The sequence below is a fragment of the Delphinus delphis genome, chromosome 2 (genome assembly GCF_949987515.2).
Source record: "Delphinus delphis chromosome 2, mDelDel1.2, whole genome shotgun sequence".
Classification (NCBI taxonomy): domain Eukaryota; kingdom Metazoa; phylum Chordata; class Mammalia; order Artiodactyla; family Delphinidae; genus Delphinus; species Delphinus delphis.
Window position 1 is genome coordinate 140079860 of NC_082684.1, and position 23337 is coordinate 140103196.

A 23337-nucleotide genomic window follows, 5' to 3' on the forward strand; every position below is an offset into this window, starting at 1 on the left:
AGCTGCCTTCTAGAGAGCCCTGCAGAGGTCCTGAGGTGGAAGGAGGCCCTGAGTCCTTTGGATCACAGTTAGCCCGCCCTGGGATGGATTTATGCTCAGCGACCCTCTGATGCCATCATCCCACACCTCGCCCTGCCCAAGGGCAGGCGGAATGTTCTGAGCACTTCCAGACCAACTTGGAGTTGCCCACATGCTGCCTTTTAAGGATGTGTGAGGCTCCTTGTCTACGCTCTCTGGTAAGAATCACCTGAAGAGGCACTAGAGAGAGTTTAAAGCACCGAGTAGCTACACCAAGCCTATCTACCTCACCTCCCAGGCTAGGAAGAGGGCTATACGTAAGCACACACAGGCCCAAAACAGACATGCTGCGTCCAGGTCCTTCACGTTCTAACGGCAGGTCTCAACAAAGCCCCCCATACTTTCTGTTGATTGAATTAAGCACGTCTCACGTTATGGGGGCTACCATGCGAGGCTTCCAAAACTGCTCACACCGGGCAACAGCCTGTCCATGCGTCCACCTCAGGGATGACCTTGATGGCCACTTCCGGGCCTTACCTGGGCTAGTCTCTGCTGACTCTCCGCATCTCCAGGTGCGATCAGGGCCTGCTTGGCTTCCTGGATGAGCATGGCCGAGCCCTCCATCACGTCCCGGGCGGAATCTAACATGGCATGCACAGCCGCGGGGTCACTCGTAGATGCAGCCACGCCCCGGGCAGCCTGGGCCAGCGTTTTCAGAGCTTGGGCCGTCTCTCGAGCAGCCACCCCTGGGGATTAAAAAAAAAAAAAAAAAAGAGCCCGCCAGACTTTCTATTAGATTCCATCCAAAAGTTATACTTTTACTTGGGAGTAAGCCTCTAGACTAGAGCCTTCAAGAAAGGAGAGAATCCTTGGACAGTGCCTGGCACAGGTGGGCTCCAAATTGCTTTTTATAAAATCTGAATTGATGTCCTTCTCAAAGAAGTAGCTCAAGCCATTGGCTCTGGGCTGCTCCAAGAGGGATGTTACAACAAATGCCACGCTAAACACCATTTCCCTCTGGTTCCTGTCACGCCCACTACCCCACCTGTCCCTAGACCTAAAATACCAAGTGCATAGTATCGAACTCACAGATGAACCATTCAAGTTCACTTTTCTTTCCAGTCATTTTTATTGGGGCATAACTTACACGCAACAAAGTGAATGAGTCTCCCTGGGCAGCTCACTGAATCTGTACCGATGTGTACACCCACGTATCTGCCATCCATATGGAGAAGGAACATTTCCATTGCCTGTGCCCTTTCCCAGTCAATATCCTCTCACACTGGAAGTAATCCCTATTCTAGCTTTTATCACCTTAGACTAGTTTTACCTGTTCTTCAACTACGTGTTGATGGAACCACACTGTATGTCTTCTTTTGTGTCTGGTTTCTTTCTCTGACCACAATGCTGTGAGATTCACCCGTGCTGTTACACATAGAAGTACATTGCTTTTTCTTGCTGTGTCGTATTCCATTATAGGAACACAGCAACATCTGCTTATCCATTCTTCTGTTGCTGGACACTTGGGGATTGTTTCCTGTGTGGACTATTATGAATAAAGCTACCGGAAAAGTTCTCATCCCTGTGTTTAGGTAGACATATGGAATTGATTCTCTTGGATTTAAATCTAGGAGCTGAATTGCTGGGTCATAGAGTAAGTGTATATTTAGCTTTGGAGGATACTACCACACTTCTTCAGACTGGTTTTGCCATTATACACTCCGCCAGCACTATATATATGAGAGTTACAGTTGCTCTTCATCCTGGCCCATACTTACTAGTGTTAGATTTTTTATTTTATCCAGTTCTAGTGGGTGTATAGCATGCGGGAATCTTAGTTCCCCGACCAGGGATTAAAACCATGCCCCCTGTAGTGGAAGCGTGGAGTCTTAACCGCTGGACCACCAGGGAAGTCCCTCACTGAGGTTTAATTCTTATATCCCTAGTGAGCAACGATGTTGAGCACTTTTTCATACACTCAGTGGCTGTTTGGACATCCTCTTTTGCGAAGTGCCTGCTCATCTTTAAATTCACTTCTAAAGATGATGGGATTCGGAGATAAACTATGCATTTAAACTAGTCCTTAAAAACTACAGTGCCACCTCCCATAGAAAGAAGAGGCGCCTTCCTACATGGTACCTAGTGCTTGGCGCACCCAAGAAAAGGAAGGAGACTGGAAATGCCAAGGCACGTAACAAAAGGCTCCTGGAACCTGGGGAACTGCAGAATAGCCAGCCTCAAAGCTCATCTCATCGAAGCATTTCAGATGAGGCCCAGTGCTGAGAAGCATCTTGACCACGGACACACCTTTAGATCTGAGGTTAGTTTCTTAACTTCGGGGTCAGACTCTGCACAGTGTTCTTTGGGATAGAGAACTACAAGGGATTCTTGTTAGAACATACAACATCTGCATGAAAAATTCACAGATGACTTGCTCTCTCACGACACTTTGAGGTGACAGCATCTAAAGCCTTCGGCTGGATGGCACCCCCGAGCGTGGTCTTTACCGCCGCTGCTTCAGCCGCGTGGGCACGGACGCAGCAGGTGGTCCTCTCTTTACTAGGGACGAGGCACCGAAATACAAGAAAGAACACAAAAGGCCCTGGGGAATCCATAAAACAACTTCCCAGAGCTGCAGACTGGCTCATCTGTAAATACTTAGGACGTCGCATAACTGGGACATAACTCTACAATCTAATCAAGGCCAACTGCAAAGCTGCCCATCTACCATGTATCACACGGCACTTCCGAGCGCAGCGTGTGGAATGAACACATTTTAAACAAAGTGTTTTATATGGCAGAGGAGAAAGCATAAAGATAAGTAAAGCCAAGGTGAAGGAGAGAAAAAAGCCAAAGAGAAGAGTCACTGCATTTTTTTTTTTGCAGACATCAAGGAGGGTTTTATTGTTTGTTTTTTACTGGAGTATAATTGCTTTACAATGTTGCGTTAGTTTCTGCTGTACCGCAAAGTGAATCATCTATATCCCCTCCCTCTTGGACCTCCCCCCACCCCCTGCATCGCACCCATCTAGGTCATCACACAGCACCGAGCTGAGCTTCCTGTGCTATACATCAGGTTCCCACTAGCTATCTATTTTATACATGGTAGTGTGTTTACGTCAAACCTGATCTCCCGATTCATGTTATACTGAAGCTTCTGGCCCAGGGTGGAAGGACATCCTTGCTCAGAAGGGCACCCACCAGGTGTGGTTAAGACCTCGTCCAGCTCTGCTGCTGACAAGCTGTGTGGACTAAACAGCCGCCGCCTTTTCCCTCTGGGTCTCAGTTTCCCACAGGTCATAGGAGAGGCTGAGATCCCAGCTGTGACCCTTGAAAATTCTAGGCTGTGATTTCTAGACCTCTCCTCTTGCCTTCCTCGTTACCACATGGACTCTTGAATCTATTTCTATTTGAGTTGTATTATTTTGGAAGAATAAACCATTTATCATACGCCATTAGAAAAGTCATGTTCATGAGAAAATTATTTACTGAAAACGCTTTTATAGACTCAGACAATTTTTCCAAAAGGCAGAAACCAGAAGAGCGGAATTCCAAAAGCCGAGGTATATCCACCCCACGTGTTTTCTGCTGAGGACTCACTGTGAAACCTCAGGGCACACCAAGAATCCTCTTTGGCGGCATTAGGTTTCCCGCAAAGTGGAAGCCACACCAACAAAAGGATGAAACAAGGCCACCAGATGCCAGGGAGCAAATGACCATCCAAGGCTGTACGTGGCTGAATTCACAGCAATATTCTCAATGGTAACGATGAGAATCATCAGAGTCATATCTCCGAGCAATCACCACCCTCCCCCCCCAAAATTGTTCCTGGAGTCAAGGGTGCAACACACCCCAGAAGTGCCAATGCGAAACACTGAAGCAGACTCCCTGCTTCAATAACCCCAATCCTTGGAAGACACAGATGACGTTCACGGTATTCCTGCCGCCTAGATCTCAAATTATATTCAGCAACAGTCTTAGGGAGACACACTAGTCATATGAAATACAGGGGAATTCTTTGTAATAGTAATTACTCCTGATCAGAATTCACGTAGATTGTGTGTAGACAGCATTAGACCACGTATCAAGCTCAAAAGGTAAAAACCAAGTATGCAAGATTTTTTAATCTGTCCCAAAGGATCTGGAAAGGGTTCTGTCTATGTAACTGTACCCAGCCGAGAAGAAATGCATTTTGAACGCTGTGCTGGCCAAATAAAACCACATCTGCATTAGAACCTAGTCCAGGGGCAGCTCATGTGTTAACTTCTGAGTATCCCACACATCTTAGGTATGGACGAGGGAACTGACACCCAGGGAGATGCTGTCCACACTCGTGCTCTCTCCCTGCTTCCCATCCATTCTTCAACCTTCCTGTAATTGCCTTCAACAGGGAGAGCAGTGACCTTCTTTTTCCTTAAGCCAGTGGATGCTTCTCAAGTCCCTCCCTGCAGTGTCTCTCCAGGCAGCAATTATCTCTGTGAGTCGAGAGACATCCCTCTCTCCTGGTTTCCATGGTCTCTCCAAGGCTGCATGTTCTCGTTTCTTTCAAGGATTTCTAATGCTCAGCCTTCTCCTGAAATACTTGGGTTCCATAGGGTTATATCTGATAAAATTGTTCTCACTCTACCACTTTCCCTTATGCAAACTTAGCTACCCCCATGGTTTCAATCATTATCATTTTATTAAACATTTAGAAATATTTATCTCCAGCCCAGACTTCTCTACTGAGTTCCAGAGGTAAATATCCAGCTGCCTAATGGGCACCTCTCTGTGGATATCCTGCAGGGATTTCAAACTGAATCCATTTAAAGTTGAACCTGGGACTTCCCTGGTGGTCCAGTGGTTAAGAATCCGCCTTCCAATGCACAGGATGTGGGTTCGATCACTGGTCAGGGAACTAAGACCCGCATGCTGTGGGGCAACTAAGCCCATGAGTTGCAACTACCGAGCCCACGTGCCGCAACGAAAAGCTGCAACAAAGACCCAGGGCAGCCCCCCCAACAACAATAATAATAATAAAGTTGAACCTGGCATCCCTAAACTCCAGCCCTCAACATGCCTGCCAGTGACCCTGTGTCTCCATCACAGTGACTCATACAACTCTTCGTTCAGCTATCAGGCTAAACTTAGAGCTGTCCGTGTTGCTTTCCCTATTCCCATTCCTACCAACTTCTAATCCATCACCAACAACCGTGAGGTCTCTTTCTCTTTAATCCATCCTTCATCTCCACTAACAATTCTTATCTGGATGAATGCAACAGCCTTCTCACTGGTCTCCCTGCCTCCAACTTTGCTTCCCTCCAATTTATCAGCACATGAAAAGAAGGGCAAAGTGCATTAAGGGCAATCGAGACTGTGTCGACAGATGCAAATTCTTCAGTATTTTCACATGCTCTGAGCTTCAATTTCAATGTATTTAAATTGGCTTATGAGGCCTTTTACGATCTGATCCCAGCTGACCTTCCCAGCCTTATCTTCTTACTCCCTACCCCCTTGCCTTTGACTTGGATCCTCTCACTTCATTTCATCAGCCTTCTTCTCCTGCCTTTGGGACTTCACATATGCTGTTCCCAAGTCCGCCACCACCACCTAGTTGGCGCCTGCCAAAATGAAATGGGGATACTTCTAGGCCGTTCTTCAGACATCAACTAGACAGTCTGTCATCCTGGATGTTATCAGTATTGGATGACGCAACTTGTGAAGCAGTCTTTCCTTCATTAAAAATCCATTTCATCATCTACACAAAATCTGGCAAGATTTCAGGAATGTGTAGAAGTTCTTGAAACTACATCTCTCATATGCCCTAAGCTTTTAAGAATTTACATACACTTTTCTTTCTCCTTGAAAGCTAAGTGAGTCGTAATAATCCTTCAAACCCCGATCAGGTGTCAGTTCTGCTGTGGAACGTTCCCTCACCCTCTCATGAGGACAGAATTGTACATTCTTACTGTTGCAGGTACTATATTACACTGTGCCGTGTTAACTTTTTGTGCTCCTACTGTGCTCTTATTTTCAAAGTAATAAATATACACAGTTTTTGAAGAACCAAAGAGGATTTTCCTTATAGTGATGGAAAGAATAACTTATTGCAGATGAACCCTCCCCCTCAGAGAAACAACTAGAAACTCTGGAAAAATACAGACAAAACATCTGTTTGAAGGCACTGGAGAGATACCAAGGAACCAAGGTAAAGAAAGCCAAGACCTTGGAAGAGAAAGAAAGTACAGAGAAGTGAGTACAACACTGCTTTCCCCCCTTCAAGGCATTTTCTAATTTGTAAACTGTTGCCCAGAAACTGAGAGGCTGAGCAAAACTTTCTGAAGTCGCATGGGGATGGGAAGATAAAAGAAGCATAGTTCTGAGCTCAACAATCAGAATGGTCCTCATAAACATCACAGATGTTTAGACAGGAGGCACGAAGGGCTACACCCTACGAGGTAAACTGGAAATGGACGTTGCAATATCCAATCAGTTCGGTTCCGCTCGTATTACGGTGATCTTCTCCTTTTTTAACCACCTGCTAAAATAAAAGATTAATCCTCTGTACGGAAGAAAACACAATCTAGAGCCTCAAATTATTTCTACAATATAAATACCAATGATTAGCATTAAATTAAAAAAAAATCAGAAACATCAGGAGATAAGGTCAATAGTTGAAAACCAAGAAGAAGAAAAAAAAAAACAGAAAACAAAACAGATAACAAGACACCCGTAGGTGATCCTGACATTGGAGTTATTGAACCTAGACTTTAAGTAAATGTAAAAACTATGTTGAAGAAATTAGATGACAAGATAGAGAATTTCAGCAGAGAAATGGAAAGTACAAGAAAGCCATCAAAAGGTTATTATAAAACTGAAAAATATGACATTTAAAATTAAAAACTCAATAGAAGAGTTTGAAAGTAGGAGGAATAGTGAGCTGCACATAAATCCAAAAAAACCCACACAGAATAAAGCATGGAGAAGAAAAATTATGGCCAATATAGAAAAGAGCATAGGAGACACACAAAACAGTGAAAATATCTAACATAGGGGGTAGCTGGAGTGTACAAAGAGGAGAGAAAAAAATGGGACAGAAGCAGCATTTGAAGATATAGTGGCTGAGTTTTCCAAAACTGATCTAAGACAGCAAATCCCATCTTTAAGGAGTACTAAAACCCAAAGTGGGATAAATAGGCAAAACGACACAAAACAAAACTCCTCTAGGCACAGTGTTTGAAAACCAAAGACTGAGAAAATCCAAAAAACGAGTAGCAGAGGGGAAAACTAAAACCACATGACCTGTGGAAGGGTAAAGCGACAGCTGACTTCACAACAGAAATAAAGGAAGCCAGAAGACAACGGAATAACACCTCCAAGTGCTGACAACGGAATAACACCTTCAAGTGCTGACAACGGAATAACACCTTCAAATGCTGGAAGAAAATAACTGCCAACCTAAAATTTTACAACACGTAAAATTATCTACCAAAAATAGAGGCTAAACAAAGGCATTTTAAACAAACAACAACTGAAAGAATTGGTCACTGCAGACTCACACTAAAGGAATTAATGCAGGGAGTTCTTTAGGCAGACAGGAAATAATCCCAGGTGGAAGCACATTGCGATGCAGAAAGGAATGAACAGCAATGGAAAGGTCAATATGGAGGAGCATTTAATCAATACTGACTATAAAACAACTTTGAGGCAGTACTGAGGAGGTTAAATATATGTAGAATTAAAGCACTCAACAACAATGAATGAGTTGGAAGAAAGGTCAATGAAGTTTAAGTGTCCCAAGATTCTTGCACTGTCCAGGAAGAGGTAAACATACTAACTTATATTATACTTTTAAAAAATTGTTCAAGGGCTTCCCTGGTGGCGCAGTGGTTGAGAGTCCGCCTGCTGATGCAGGGGACACGGGTTCGTGCCCCAGTCTGGGAAGATCCCACATGCTGCGGAGCGGCTGGGCCCGTGAGCCATGGCCGCTGAGCCTGCGTGTCAGGCGCAACAGGAGAGGCCACAACAGTGAGAGGCCCGCGTACCGCAAAAAAAAAAAAGAAAAAAGAAAAAAAAGTTGTTCAAGAATAGGCAGTGAGGGGCTTCCCTGGTGGCGCAGTGGTTGAGAGTCCGCCTGCTGATGCAGGGTACGCAGGTTCGTGCCCTGGTCTGGGAAGATCCCACATGCCGTGGAGCAGCTGGGCCTGTGAGCCATGGCCGCTGAGCCTGCGTGCCCAGAGCCTGTGCTCCGCAACGGGAGAGGCCACAGCAGTGAGAGGCTTGCGTACTACCAAAAAAAAAAAAAAAAAAAAAAGAATAGGCAGTGAATGTACAACTAATAAACTAATCAACGGAAGAGAAATAGATTTTAAAAAGCACATATAAATCTGAAAGAAAGCAAGAAAGGAGAGAAAAAGGAGCCTAGGATAGGTAGGACATATAGAAAAGAAATAGTAAGATGACAAATACAAACCTCAATATATCAGTAATTATATATAAACAGACCAAATACTCCAATTGAATGGAAAATACTGTCACATCAACAAACAACTCCTCCCCCTCTGAAAGAACAACTACATGATACGCATAGGTATGCATGCATACACATGCATTAAATATAAGCATAGAGAAAAAATGAAAGTAAAAGATTTATGACGCACACTCTAATGAAAACAAAAACTTCTATGCAAAAAACTATAAAACAGTATTGAGAGAAAGGAAATCTAAATAAATGTAGAGATATACCACATTCACAGATTAGAAGACTCAGTAATGTAAAGATTTCAATTATCCCCAGATTCAGGTAACCCCGATCAAAAAAACAAACAAATAAAAAAACAAGCGAAAGGGTTTTTTTGTGAGGGAGGGTACAAATTGACAGGTTGATTCTAAAATAGATGTGGAAATACAAAGGGTCAAGGAAAGTCAGCACTGACTTGAGGAAGAATAACAAAGACAGAGGACTCACATTATCAGATGTTAACACTTAGTATAAAACTGCAATGATTAGGAAAGTATGGTACTAAGGTAAGATCAGGCAATTAAAGCAATGAAAAAGAAGCAAAAGTTCAGAAACTGACTCACATTTATGCCCTTAATTTATAATGAAATTGCCCTCAAGACCACTGGGGAAAGGAGGGTCGCTTCAGAAAGTGGTGCTGGGTCAAATGGATGGATGCCCTGGTGCAAAAGCAACTACACTAGGACCCTGTTTGCCCACATATAAAACTCAATTCCAGGTGGATCGTAGTTCTAAATATGGAAGTAAAACAACAAAGCCTTTAGACTATAACAGAGAAGAATATCTTCATGACTTGGAGAAGCAACATTTTTAAATCGGACACAAAAAGCACTAACCATAAAGGAGAAGTGTAAATTGGACTATATTAAAATTTAAGTTCTGTTTATCAAGAAACACCTTTAAAACAGTGAAAAGGTAAGCCACAAGATACAAGAAATACATATATATGTGACAACTAACTCCTGCAAATAAATAAGGAAAAGGCAGAAAACTCATATTTTAAAAAAATGGGCAAAAGACATGAAGAGATGCTTCACAAAAGAAGGTACCCAAATGGCTGATAAACTGAAAATATCCTCAACTGCCCTGTTCCTCAGGGACACGCAAACTAAAACCATAATGTGATTCTACTACACACTCAACAGAATGGCTCATATTGACAAAGCAGATGTGGTGACCAGGATGTAGAACAAGTGGAAATTTCAGATACCGCAGGAAGGACTGTAGCTGAGTGGCCGCACAGCCTATGACCCAGCAATTCCCCCGGGATGCCAAAAATGCTCATTACTTGATCTTGGTGGGGGTTTTTCAGGTGTATTCAATTTGGGATAACTCATGAAGATATACATTTAGGACTTATACTCTCCTCTGGATGTATATTATTCTTTAATAGTAATGTATATTTAAAAAAAAAAAAATTCAAGCCGTACTACTATATAACAAAAGCAACAATCCATCTCCTCTTCACCTGATTCCTACTTATAGAGCCACTCAGTTCTTTAAGGTTTCTTCTGATGGATGGATGGATGGATCTATTTAATTATTTATTTATGGCTGTGTTGGGTCTTTGTTGCTGCATGCGGGCTTTTCTCTAGTTGCGGTGAGCACTGGCTACTCTTCGTTGTGGTGTGCGGGCTTTTCATTGCGGTGGCTTCTCTTTGTCACAGAGCAGAGGCTCTAGGCACGCGGGCTTCAGTAGTTGCAGCTCGTAGGCTCAGTAGTTGTGGCTCGCAGGCTCTAGAGCGCAGGCTCAGTAGTTGTGGTGCATGGGCTTAGTTGTTCCGTGGCATGTGGGATCTTCCTGGACCAGGGCTCGAACCTGTGTTCCCTGCACTGGCAGGTGGATTCTTAACCACTGCGCCACCAGGGAAGTCCTGATGTAGTTCTCATTTTCAAGTAATGGGCTAATACTGAAACTTCTTGTTATCTCCATTTTAGATAGAAACAGACTTCCGACTATGAGAACATTCTTTTTTTTTTTTTGTATCACCAGGTATTTTTCCTTATACATTCTGTTCCTTATACAGTACTCCTGGTTCAGGGGTACCTGGTGTCTCCAGGGCTCAGACCCTCCCAGAGTTTTGCAGCACCAATCAGCTTGCTTCTTGTTAGCTTCCCTATCCCTGGACAACTTTAGGTTTTTATTTATTGGGGTCTCTCAGTTACCACTCATCTGTCTCCTTCCACCTTCGACAACTTCACTGAGATCTTATTTGTTTTCTTCTCTCTCATTTTCTTTGACTTTTTCTTTCTTTCTCTCCTTTAGTGGGATTTCAAGAGACATACACAGTTGCAGAGGTCTATAATTACCATCTGCTTATAGTCTAATAGGGGTGACTCAAATAGTTTGGGGGAATCATATTTGATTAGTCTTTGTACGCTTAGCATCAAGCCCAGTAACAAGCATGTTGAAAGTGCTTGAAAAATGTGTGTTGAACTGCTGAAATAAAAAAGTCAGGTTCATTGTCAAATCAACAAACTCCCCGCACCAGCCCAGTGGTCTGTACCTGGCCTCAGGGCATCACGAAGGGTGTGAGTCTCACCTGTGTAGTGCTCATTGCCTTGAGCAGCACAGGTCAGGAGCTGCGCCATGGAGGAGCCCACTGCTTTAGATGTACTTCCCAGGTCCTGAGCACATTTTTCCAGCTGTAAGAAGAGTCAAGGAGGAAGACAGCTTAGAAGAGGCAAATCATCCACTAAAGTCTTAGCCCCAAAATAATGCAGATCAAACTTCTGGGCCTCAACTCTTTCCCACCTAATACACCAATGGCACTAAGAAGAAGTAGGGTGATAGAGGGGAAAGAACCCAGGCTTCAGGATAAACAAATGAGTTCACACCCTGCCCTCTGCTTCCTTTCCCCACTTGCTAGCTGTTGAGAGATTGGGGTATGTCACTGAACTCTCCCAGTCTCTGTGTCCTGAGATCACAGTACCTAGCTCAGAAGGTTTTCAGAGAATTAACGTAGGTACTCAACAAATGGTAGCCATTAGTATTATGCTTTCAGAAGCTAATTCAGAAGTCTGCAACAAATCCTTAGTGAGAATTAATTATGCCTTAGCAGGAAGTGAGCAGACATCCAGCTGTTCCACCTTCCTGGCACGTGGGACCATTAACATTGTTCAATTTGATCATTATACTTTGCTGAGTTCTAACCAGAGGGAAATGCAATAGGAATAGAGGTTTGGGATGGTAAATGAGATTATGAAAACGGGCAAAGAGCTTGCTTCCCATGACGAGCACGTCGTCTTGCTTTGTCAACGGAATAAATAATTCAGAGAATAAAGTCAATAAAGCCCTACGGTAAGGGTAATTATTCAATTACTAGACGAGGACAACATTTTGGAAGAGAACTTCCGGGCACGCTGCAAGAGTTCAGAAAAGCATCAGGAAATGTATGCAGTTTTAACCCCACAACATGTTTTCTAAGAGAGGCGTTTTCTTCAAGTAAAAAACAGAGCCTGGTCCACTGTAGCCAACAGTATAACACAGTACACACATTTGTTTAGGGCAAACAATTTCTTTAAAAATTACATGATGTTTCTTGCATTCTAACTGACCGGTTGTTTTATGTGAAGGCAGAATAGGTGTCATGGGCTCCTGGAGCACAGAAGTCTGCAAAGGGATACCTGGACCACTTTGCAAAGCTGCTGGCTCAGGAGCCAATACTGACTTTCTCTTTAGCCGGGGCACCTTAGTTAAGTGACTTCCTGAGTTTCCTGTTTTTACAATCAGGGGTAGCTTGATTTCACAAATATTTTCCGAATGCTTCCTACGTACCAGGCATTGTTCAATGGTAAATTAGATGCTCTGGTAGTCCTTTTATACTCTAAAAGTTTTTAGTTTCTATCCAAAGAGCAGCAGTAGCTAAGAGTAAAAGTTCTCACTGTGAAAGATCAAGGCATGGGTTTTGGAGTCTTACAGATCTGGGTTCAACCCATGGTTCTGATGCTAACTACCAGGTAACATTGAGTAGAACAGGGCACCTTTTTTTTTTCAGCTGTAAAATGGGGTGAACAACACTTGTTCATTAGGTTACTATCAGGATAAACTAGGCTGACTGTGTGTGTACACAGTGCAGAAGAGGTGCTTAATAAATGAAGCTATTTTATTAGTAATGTTCAGGAGTGAGGGAAAGCAGGTACATACAAATGAGGACGACTGGTAAAATTTTAGCCAAGAAAACCCTGGCACAGGCATCAGGAGGTACCATAACGTGATCAAATGAGATTTCTGGAGCCAACATTCCACTTGCTGTTGTGGCCTGTGTTTATAACTTAATTGCCACCCATTTCGTAAATAAAATACTTTAGACATAGAGGAGATTGGGACTTGCCTACAGCTAGTGGATGACACAACCTGGACCAAGAAGCCAGAACTCCTAGGTCTAAACATAGCTCCTCCAGCTGCCCTGGGCATTCTTTTCAGAAAAAGCCTGCAGGATTAGAACACTGGCCTCAAACGCCAGCAGGTCTTGTTTATGGAAAAGAGGGATGAATAGGAACTGATGCCTGGTCATCCCCAGCCACACCCCAGGCAGGTACACACAGGCCCATCACCAGAGGCCCCCTCAGGGCCATCTCTATCATAATACTGTTCCAGAGAAATGTGGCTATTCTAGGGCTTTGCATTAAAAACACTTGAAACTGAGACACACTGACCACCCCTCCCCCCCAACTCTAAAAATGTCGTGACTTCCTAACAGAGGTAGAGTCCCAGACCCCAGCTGCCACCAACATCTCCTACCGTCTCCCCTGGGAGTGGCTTCAGCTGACTCTCCACGGCAGCCATCTTGGCATCCTGCAGTTCACTCTTCAGGGTCTGCACAGTGCTCAGTGCTGAATCGATTTCCATGGGACCACAGGCTTCATGGGCCTGTCAACAGAGTTGAGAATATGTGCACAACAGTCTGCTCGGGAAAAGCATCCCCAGTGCCTTGCAACATAGGAAATTCCTTTCTGGATACAACCAATGATTCTCCAAATCTAGCAATAGGAAGCAAGGGTAACAAGCATTTCCTGAGAGCACAAAATCACGCTCAATCAGGACCTCAGTCCTAAGTTCCCTAAATAATCAATTATGTGTGTCTCATAACTGGATATACTTAAATTTTCCTTGAAGCTGTTTATATCAGAAATACATTACCTCTCAAACGAAGAGGATCCTTATTCACTGTGTCTGGGTTCTAGACATGGGGCACCTAGCACAGTATATGTGCACACAAAAACTTGGGAAGCATGGGGTGGATGAAGGAACGAATAAACAAATGAACCCAGGACTCTACAGACAAGTCTATGTCAACCTTACTGAATCTCTTTACAAATTTCTAGATTGTAAACCGTTATCATTCCATACTGAAGGCTATGAAAGATTTTTTTCCTTAATAAAAACTTTTAAGAAAACTGCTTCATTCTGGTGATCATCTAGAACAGCGGTCTCCAAATGCTTTGATCACACACCCCCAACACGCATGTTAATAAATGATACACGTAAATGTTAGTAAATGATACACATACAAGTATATTAAATGCTGGTGTATCTTAACTTCTTTCTTTTTTAGATAATAGTAACAACAGCAGCAGTACACACTATTTGATTGATTTCTATGTGTGAGTATTACTAGGTGACAATACTGAGGCAGAGAGGTTAAGTAACTTGCCCAGGTCACAAAATTAGTCAATGGCAAGGCGAGAATTTGAATGCAGGTGGTCTGATTTTAGAGCCTGTATTCTTAACCCCTACACTATATACTAAAATCATAAAAAGAGTCTTCCTGAATCCACTGCACAGTGTTGCCTGAGTTCCACTTCGGGGATCACTGCTCCAAAGCAGTTGTTGGAGGTGGGTGTGTCGTTCAGTCACTGAGGAAACTTGTTAAAATGCAGATATTTGGGTGCTATGACCAGACATTCTGACTGGGGTGCTCAGAAGTGAGGCCCAGGAACCTGCATCCTAAATGCCCCCATGTGATTCCAGTGCAGATGGTCCCTAGACCTCTCTTTGAGAAAGAGAGCTCAAAATAACTTTTTTATTAGATATAACCTAAAACTCTAGATATTTTTCTTTGGTGATGTAGTGCACTGTTTATATTACAAATTCAAATCAGCTTCTAACCTTCTTCCCTTGCTCATATATGAGGCTGCCTGCTTCTATAAAGGGCTTGTTACAATGAGGAAAAATGAATTCATGCTAGAACTTCATGCTAATACCACATCAAACAGTACAGTAATGAGGCCCTTTGGTAATTAACACATCCCAGAGACAGAAACGCATTAATCCCCAGTTCTATTCTATCGAGGATCTTGTGAAGGTGAATGCTCCCATTTAAGAGGTGGAAACCTCTCAGGGCAAAGATAATATAGATGATCCTCCAAAATAGATTTGCTGCCTATATAATGTTATTAAGTTCACAAGATAACACCTGGAAGATATCATCACTTACTGTGCCCACAGTTTACCTGGCGCCAAGAAACTGATGACTGGTCTCCCCTAAGACTGTGAGAAATAGATCATTGCTTGTCCCAGGGCAGGGGAGGAGGGGAAGTATGCAACTTAGCATAGTTTAACCAAAGTCATCTGTAACCAGAAGGTGATAACTAAGTCAAGGAGATAGCGGCTAAAAGGGGCAAAAGCCAATCCACATGAGCATATTTAGTGGTCAAGCAGATGAAATGGACAACTGAACCAAGCAATATGCCAGGCAGCATTCAGGCCCTGGGGAGCACCCAGGTCACACCAACAGTAAGGAATTAAAAGCTCCGCTCCTGACAAGCTAACTGCCGTGACCAGGGTCCACTTGCCTTCTGTGATGCGGTACGCAGCTCTGCCAAGCTGGTGGCAAGGTTCTTGGCACACTGGCTCAGCTGCATGGCTGCAGCCTGGTCGCTGACAGTGGGCACTGCGGCTTTAGCAGAGGACACCATCTTGCTTCCAGGCTATGGAGAGAAAAGCTGAAGGTAAGACAGCTCCTGGGCAGCAAGAGTCAGAGTAGAGACCCAAACAGCAATGCCACCTTATCAGCCAGAACTTACTTTGCCCTAAAACAAGGAATATTAAAACCATCTAGTTTCCCCCCAAAATTGCCAACCGAAATCAGATACTCTGGGGCAGTACATTCTAGGAATGTTTGAAACGGAAACTATGTGTCTTCAGACTGGCAGAATGGATAGAAAAACAAGACCCATATACATGCTGTCTACAAGAGACCCACTTCAGATGCAGGGACACATACAGACTGAAAGTTAGGGGATGGAAAGAGATATTCCATGCAAATGGAAATCAAAAGAAAGCTGGAGCAGCAATACTCATATCAGACAAAATAGACTTTAAAATAAAGACTACTAAAAGAGACAAGGAAGGACACTACATAATGATCAAGGGATCAGTCCAAGAAGAAGATAATAACAATTGTAAATATCTATGCACCCAACATAGGAGCACCTCAATACATAAGGCAAATGCTAACAGCCATAAAAGGGGAAACTGACAGTAACACAATAACAGTAGGCGACTTTAACACCCCACTTACACCAATGGACAGATCATCCAAACAGAAAATAAATAAGGAAGTGCAAGTTTTAAATGACACATTAGACCACATGGACTTAATTGATATTTATAGGACATTCCATCCAAAAACAACAGAATACACTTCTCAAGTGCACACGGAACATTCTCCAGGATAGATCACATCTTGGGTCACAAATCAAACCTTGGTAAATTTAAGAAAATTGAAATTGCATCCAGTATCTTTTCTGACCACAACGCTATGAGACTAGATATCAATTACAGGAAAAGATCTGTAAAAAATACAAACACATGGAGGCTAAACAATACACTACTTAATAACGAAGTGATCACTGAAGAAATAAAAGAGGAAATAAAAAAATACATAGAAAAAAATGACAATGGAGACATGACGACCCAAAACCTATGGGATGCAGCAAAAGCAGTTCTAAGAGGGAAGATTATAGCAATACAATCCTACCTCAAGAAACAAGAAAAATCTCAGATAAACAACTAACCTTACACCTAAAGCAATTAGAGAAAGAAGAACAAAAATCCCCAAAGTTAGCAGAAGGAAAGAAATCATAAAGATCAGATCAGAAATAAATGAAAAAGAAATGAAGGAAACAATTGCAAAGATCAATAAAACTAAAAGCTGGTTCTTTGTGAAGATAAACAAAATTAATAAACCATTAATCAGACTAATCAGGAAAAAAAGGAAGAAGACTCAAATAAACAGAATTAGAGATGAAAAAGGAGAAGTAACAACTGACACTGCAGAAATACAAAGGATCATGAGAGACTATTACAAGCAACTAATGCCAATAAGATGGCCAATCTGGAAGAAATGGACAAATTTTTAGAATAGCACACCCTTCCAAGACTGAACCAGAAAGAAAGAGAAAATATGAAAGACCAATCACGAGCACTGAAACTGAAACCGTGATTAAAAATCTTCCAACAAACAAAAGTCTAGGGCCAGATGGCTTCACAGGCGAATTCTATCAAACATTTAAAGAAGAGCTAACATCTATCCTTCTCAAACTCTTCCAAAATGTAGTAGAGGGAGGAATACTCCCAAACTCATTCTATGAGGCCACCATCAACCTGACTCCAAAACCAGACAAAGAGACGTCACAAAGAAAGAAAACTACAGGCCAATATCACTGATTAACATAGATGCAAAAATCTTCAAAAAATACTAGCAAACAGAATCCATTAGCACATCAAAAGAATCAAACACCATGATCAAATGGGGTTTAGCCCAGGAATGCAAGGATTCTTCAATATATGCAAATCAATCAATGTGATAGACCATATTAACAAATTGAAGGATAAAAACCATTTGATTGCCTTGTAATCCAAGTGCCTGAGTTTGTGTTTGTATTTATGATTGTGTTTGTATCAAATGGCATCATGGAGTGCTGCCTGGCTAAAGGTTTCAAAGTCATAAGAATAGAGGGAAGAGGTCGGAGAATTGGATCACATGGAATATGAGAGTATAGATGTAGAAAATTTAAAAAGAAGAAAATCTGTACTGTAGCATCTGGTATCATGTTTATTTTATAAGTGTATATATTGTTCAGATACTAACTAGGAAAAATTCATTAACAATAAATATACTATGAACTTAAAAAAAATGATAATCTCAACAGATGCAGAAAAAGCTTTTGACAAAATTCAACACCCATTCATGAAAAAACTCTCCAGAAATCCAGAAAGTGGGCCTAGAGGGAAACTACCTCAACATAATAAAAGCCATACATGACAAACCCACAGCCAATATCATTCTCAATGATGAAAAACTGAAAGCATTTCCTCTAAGATCAGGAATAAGACAACGGTGCCCACTCTCACCACTCTTATTCAACATAGTTTTGGAAGTTTTAGCCACAGCCATCAGAGAAGAAAAAGAAATAAGATGAATACAAATTGGAAATGAAGAAGTAAAGCTGTCATTGTTTGCAGGTGACATGATAGTATACATAGAAAATCCTAAAGATGCCATCAGAAAACTACTAGAGCTAATCAATGAATTTGGTAAGGTAGCAGGATACAAAATTAATGCACAGAAATCTCTTGCATTCCTATACACTAACAATGAGAAAATCAGAGAAATTAAGGAAACTCCCATTTACCATTGCAACAAAAAGAATAAAATACCTAGGACTAAACCTACTTAAGGAGGCAAAAGACCTGTATGCAGAAAACTATAAGAAGCTGATGAAAGAAATCAAAGACAATACAAACAGATGGAGAGATATACCATGCCCTTGGATTGGAAGAATCAACATTGTGAAAATGACTACACTACCCAAAACAATCTACAGATTCAATGCAATCCTGATCAATTTACCAATGGCATTTTTCACAGAACTAGAACAAGAAAATTTTACAATTTGTATGGAAACACAAAAGACTGCAAATAGTCAAAAGAATCTTGAGAAAGAAAAATGGAGGTGGAGGAATCAGGCTCCCTGCCTTCAGACTATACTACAAAGCTACAGTAATCAGGACTGTATGGTACTGGCACAGAAACAGAAATACAGATCAATGGAACAGGATAGAAAGCCCAGAGATAAACCAATGCACAGATGGTCTCCTTGTCTTTGACAAAGGAGGCAAGAATATAAAATGGAGAAAAGACAGCCTCTTCAATAAGTGGTGCTGGGAAAACTGGACAGCTACATGAAAAAGAATGAAATTAGAACACTTCCTAACACCATACACAAAAAGAAACTCAAAATGGATTAAAGACCTAAATGTAAGGGCAGACACCATCAAACTCTTGGAGGAAAACATAGGCAGAACACTCTATGACATAAATCACAGCAAGATCCTTTTTGACCCACCTCCTAGAGCAATGGAAATAAAACCAAAAATAAACAAATTGGACCTAATGAAATTTAAAAGCTTTTGCACAGCAAAGGAAACCATAAACAAGACGAAAAGACAACCCTCAGAATGGGAGAAAATATTTGCAAACAAAGCAAGTGACAAAGGATTAATCTCCAGAAGGTACAAGGAGCTCATGCAGCTCAATATCAAGAAAACAAACAACCCAATCCAAAAATGGGCAGAAGACCTAAATAGACACTTCTCCAAAGAAGACATACAGATTGCCAACAAACACATGAAAAGATGCTCAACATCACTAATGATTAGAGAAACGTAAATCAAAACCACAATGCGGTATCCCTTCACACCAGTCATAATGGCCATCATCAAAAAATCTACAAACAATAAATGCTGGAGAGGGTGTGGAGAAAAGGGAACCCTCTTGCACCACTAGTGCGAATGTAAACTGATACAGCCACTATGGAGGACAATATGGAGGTTCCTTAAAAAACTAAAAATAGAACTACCATATGACCCAGCAATCCCACTACTGGGTATATACCCTGAGAAAACCATAATTCCAAAAGATATATGCACCACAATATTCACTGCAGCACTATTTATAATATCCAGGACATGTAAGCAATCTAAATGTCCATGGACAGATGAATGGATAAAGAAGATGTGGCACATATATACAATGGAATATTACTCAGCCATAAAAAGGAACAAATTTGAATTATTTGAAATGAGGTGGCTGGACCTAGAGTCTGTCATACAGAGTGAAGTAAGTCAGAAAGAGAAAAACAAACACCATATGATAACCCACATATACGGAATGTAAAAAAACGGTACTGATGAACCTAGTGGCAGGGCAGGAATAAAGACGCAGACGTAGAGAAGGGACCTGAGGGCAGGGGCGTAGGAGGGGAGGGTAAGCTGTGACAAAGCGAGAGAGTAGCACTGACATATATACACTACCAAACGTAAAATAGATAGCTAGTGGGAAGCAGCCGCACAGCACAGGGAGATCAGCTCGGTGCTTTGTATCGACCTAGAGGGGTGGGATAGGGAGGGTGGGAGGGAGGCTCAAGAGGGAGGGGATATGGGTATATATGTATACATATAACTGATTTACTTTGTTGTACAGCAGAAACTAACACAACATTGTGAAGCAATTATACCCCAATAAAGGTATTCAAAAAAAAAAGTATGTGTCTTTTGGGGTGGAGTGGGAAGTAAAACTGGGCTAGTGGCTTGAAATTCTTATTTAAAACAGATTTGAAAGGGAGTTTCTTATTAAATATGTTTGTGTTTCTTGGAACAGCTCTTTAATCTGTGTCTTAAATATATGTAATAGACTATTTAGAAAAATACAGGGACACAAAATGAAATGAGTGACCGCTCACATCTCAGAACCCAGGACAATTTCACCATGCATGGGTGAAGGCACATATGTGCAGGCACATATATTTTCAAAAGTAAGATAATACTATTTGTTCTGTTTTCGAATCTCCTTGTTCCACATAGTCTATCTTTTTCATAGCTATGTAATACCCTGTGTATACATCAGTTAGCACTTTTCAATCTTGTATTGTTAAGTATTTTCCATGTTTTCAAATATAATAAACAATGATATGATAAACACCTATGTAACTAAAATTTTGTACATGTTCATAATTTTTTTGTATAAATGTTTCTGGACCAAAAAGTACACATAATTTTAAGGTTTTTAATATGTATGCTATACAATGGCTCTTAGTAAAGCTGTAACAATTTAAGTGCCAGATCATAAATACCAAGGACACAAGTTAATATTATTAATATTTAAGGAATTCATGAGAATTTATAAGAAAAATCAGAATGAGTATATAAAAAGCATGAATAGACAAGTTCATGTAATAAAAACAAATAACTGAAACATGAAAAATGTTTAACATTGTGAAAATCAAGGACATGCAAGATCAAATAATAAAAACGTAACCAAGTAAATTGGCAAAAACATTTCAAAAAAATGATTGACTTCCCAACTTGGAAAAAAGGTATTAAAAAGTGTGCTCCAAAATGCAAATGAAAACTACAATGAGGTTTCACCTCACACCAGTCAGAATGGCCATTATCAAAAAATCTCCAAACAATATATGCCAGAGAGGGTGTGGAGAAAAGGGAACCCTTTTGCACTCTTGGTGGGAATGTATATTGATACAGCCACTATGGAGAACTGTATGGAGGTTCCTTAAAAAACTAAAAATAGAACTACCATATGATCCAGCAACCCCACTACTGGGCACATACCCTGAGAAAACCATAATTCAAAAGGTCACATGTACCCCAATGTTCATTGCATTGCAGCACTATTTACAATAACCAGGACATGGAAACAACCTGAATGTCCAACGACAGATGAATGGATTAAGAAGATGTGGTACATATATACAATGGAATATTACTCAGCCATAAAAAGGAACGAAATTGGGTCATTTGTAGAGATGTGGATGGACCTAGAGTCTGTCATACAGAGTGACGTTAGCCAGAAAGGGAAAACAAATATCGTATATTAACGCATATATGTGGAATCTACAAAAATGTTACACATGATCCTATTTGCAAGGCAGGAATAGAGGTGCAGACGTAGGAACAGACATGTGGACACAGGGGGTAGAGGAGGGTGGGACGAATTGGGAGATTAGGATTGACATATATACACTACCATGAGTAAAATAGGTAGCTAGCGGGAACATGCTATAAAGCACAGGAAGCTCACCTCAGTCCTCTGTGATGGCCTAGATGGGTGGGATGGGGGGGAGGTCTAAGAGGGAGGGGATATATGTATACATATAACTGATTCATTTCATTGTACAGCAGAAACTAACACAACGTGGTAAAGCAATTATACTCCAATAAAAAAAAATAACCCCACATTTGAATCTAAAAAAGGAGTGGCTATGTGTATATGTATAACTGATTCACTTTGCTGTACACATGAAACTAACACAACATTGTAAATCAACTATATTCCAATAAAAATTAAAATAAAATAAAACAGAGAAAAAAATAAATAAAAAGTGTGCTCCATATGTTGCTAGTTGTAAATTTAGATTCATTCATCCTTCTGGAAGGGCAATTTTACCACATGTATGAAAAGAGTTTAAAATGTAAACTTTAAAAAAAGTTTAAAACTTGTTGATCTGCTGATTCCATTTCTATTTATTTCTGACTCTGGCTTTATTCTTGTTAAGATCTGATCCGTCTACAGTAGCAAACTTAAAAGAACAAAAGAAACAGGAAAAACAAGGGCAGGGACAGTGACCCCTGGACCATGTCCACACTGTACTATCATAAGACCCTATGATCCTGCCAGCAGTGGGACAACACAATTGATTCTAGGACCTGTAACCACCTACAGCAGAAGACAAACAACTTGTCCAAGCTACAATTCTCAATGTCCCAAAGATAAAAATAAGCTGCTTGCTATTCTAGTTCTAGTAATTTACCCTAAGGAAACAATTAAAGAGGGGCACAAAGATTTGAGCACGCACCAAGATTTTTTTTTTCATCATATCACAGGTTGTTTATGACAGCAAATAATTGAAAACAACCTGTATGTCGAATGACAGAACAGCTAAACAGCTAATGAGTATAGTATATGAGAGAATATGATTCAAATTCACAAATATTCATAATATAAATGTTAATATGAAAAACAGTCAATACACAGTGAATCCCAAGAGAATACATACATACATAAATACGTTTGTATATGTATGAAGATAAAATGTGAGGAAGCATAAACATTTCATGTTGTATCCCTGCATGTTGGAGCTACGGCTCTTGAAGAATTAACCAAATAGAAGCATCACTGGCTCCTGTAAGTACAGATCTGAATAGACAGGGACGAGGAAGAAACTTGCCAAACCACATGGACTGTTTAGGAGATCCAAGTAGACAAAGTGCCGAGAGATGTGAAAGAAGTATGTACAAAGGGAGTGTTCACAACTTAATATTCACATTTTATATTTAATTAAAAAGAAAATGAACCTAGCCACACTTCACAAAGACCGACAATACTTACTCATTCTATATTTGCCACAAGAAACCACCACATCTTTGGAGAAGATGCACTCACAGATTCTTATTTCCCTGGCTATGAATAATGGCATGAGGTATTCTGGAAACTAGCACACCTAAAGTGGGCAGTGGGGTGGGGGTGGGTTGAGGTTCCGGGGAAGACGGAGGTGAACGTTTCCGTGGTACCTGGAGGAAGTTCTGGCTGGAGATGATGAGCGCCAGCTGGGCACTGAGATCTTCTGCTTGGGCTTGGCTCCCTCTGACCCCCTGGACCAGCTGAGGGATGTGATCAGCCACCGCCTACAGGAAGCAAGGAAAACGAAAACTGAGCACACCCAGGATGGTGACGTACCAAAATGGGGTGTGTGGGGAAACGCCCCCAGCGATAATGTTCTGTGGATGTGCCTTC

General features: G+C 41.3%; 1 protein-coding gene across 1 annotated transcript in view; it reads right to left on the reverse strand.

The window, feature by feature from the left end:
- TLN2 (talin 2) overlaps positions 1–23337 on the reverse strand; it is a 450837-nt gene that overhangs the window by 103518 nt on the left and 323982 nt on the right. Inside the window, exons 25-29 of the mRNA XM_060005857.1 lie at positions 23115–23228; positions 15317–15451; positions 13263–13391; positions 11062–11164; positions 556–764 (exon numbers count right to left, since the gene is read on the reverse strand). Of these exons, the coding sequence (XP_059861840.1) occupies positions 556–764; positions 11062–11164; positions 13263–13391; positions 15317–15451; positions 23115–23228 (690 nt within the window). The remainder of the gene's footprint in view (positions 1–555; positions 765–11061; positions 11165–13262; positions 13392–15316; positions 15452–23114; positions 23229–23337) is intronic.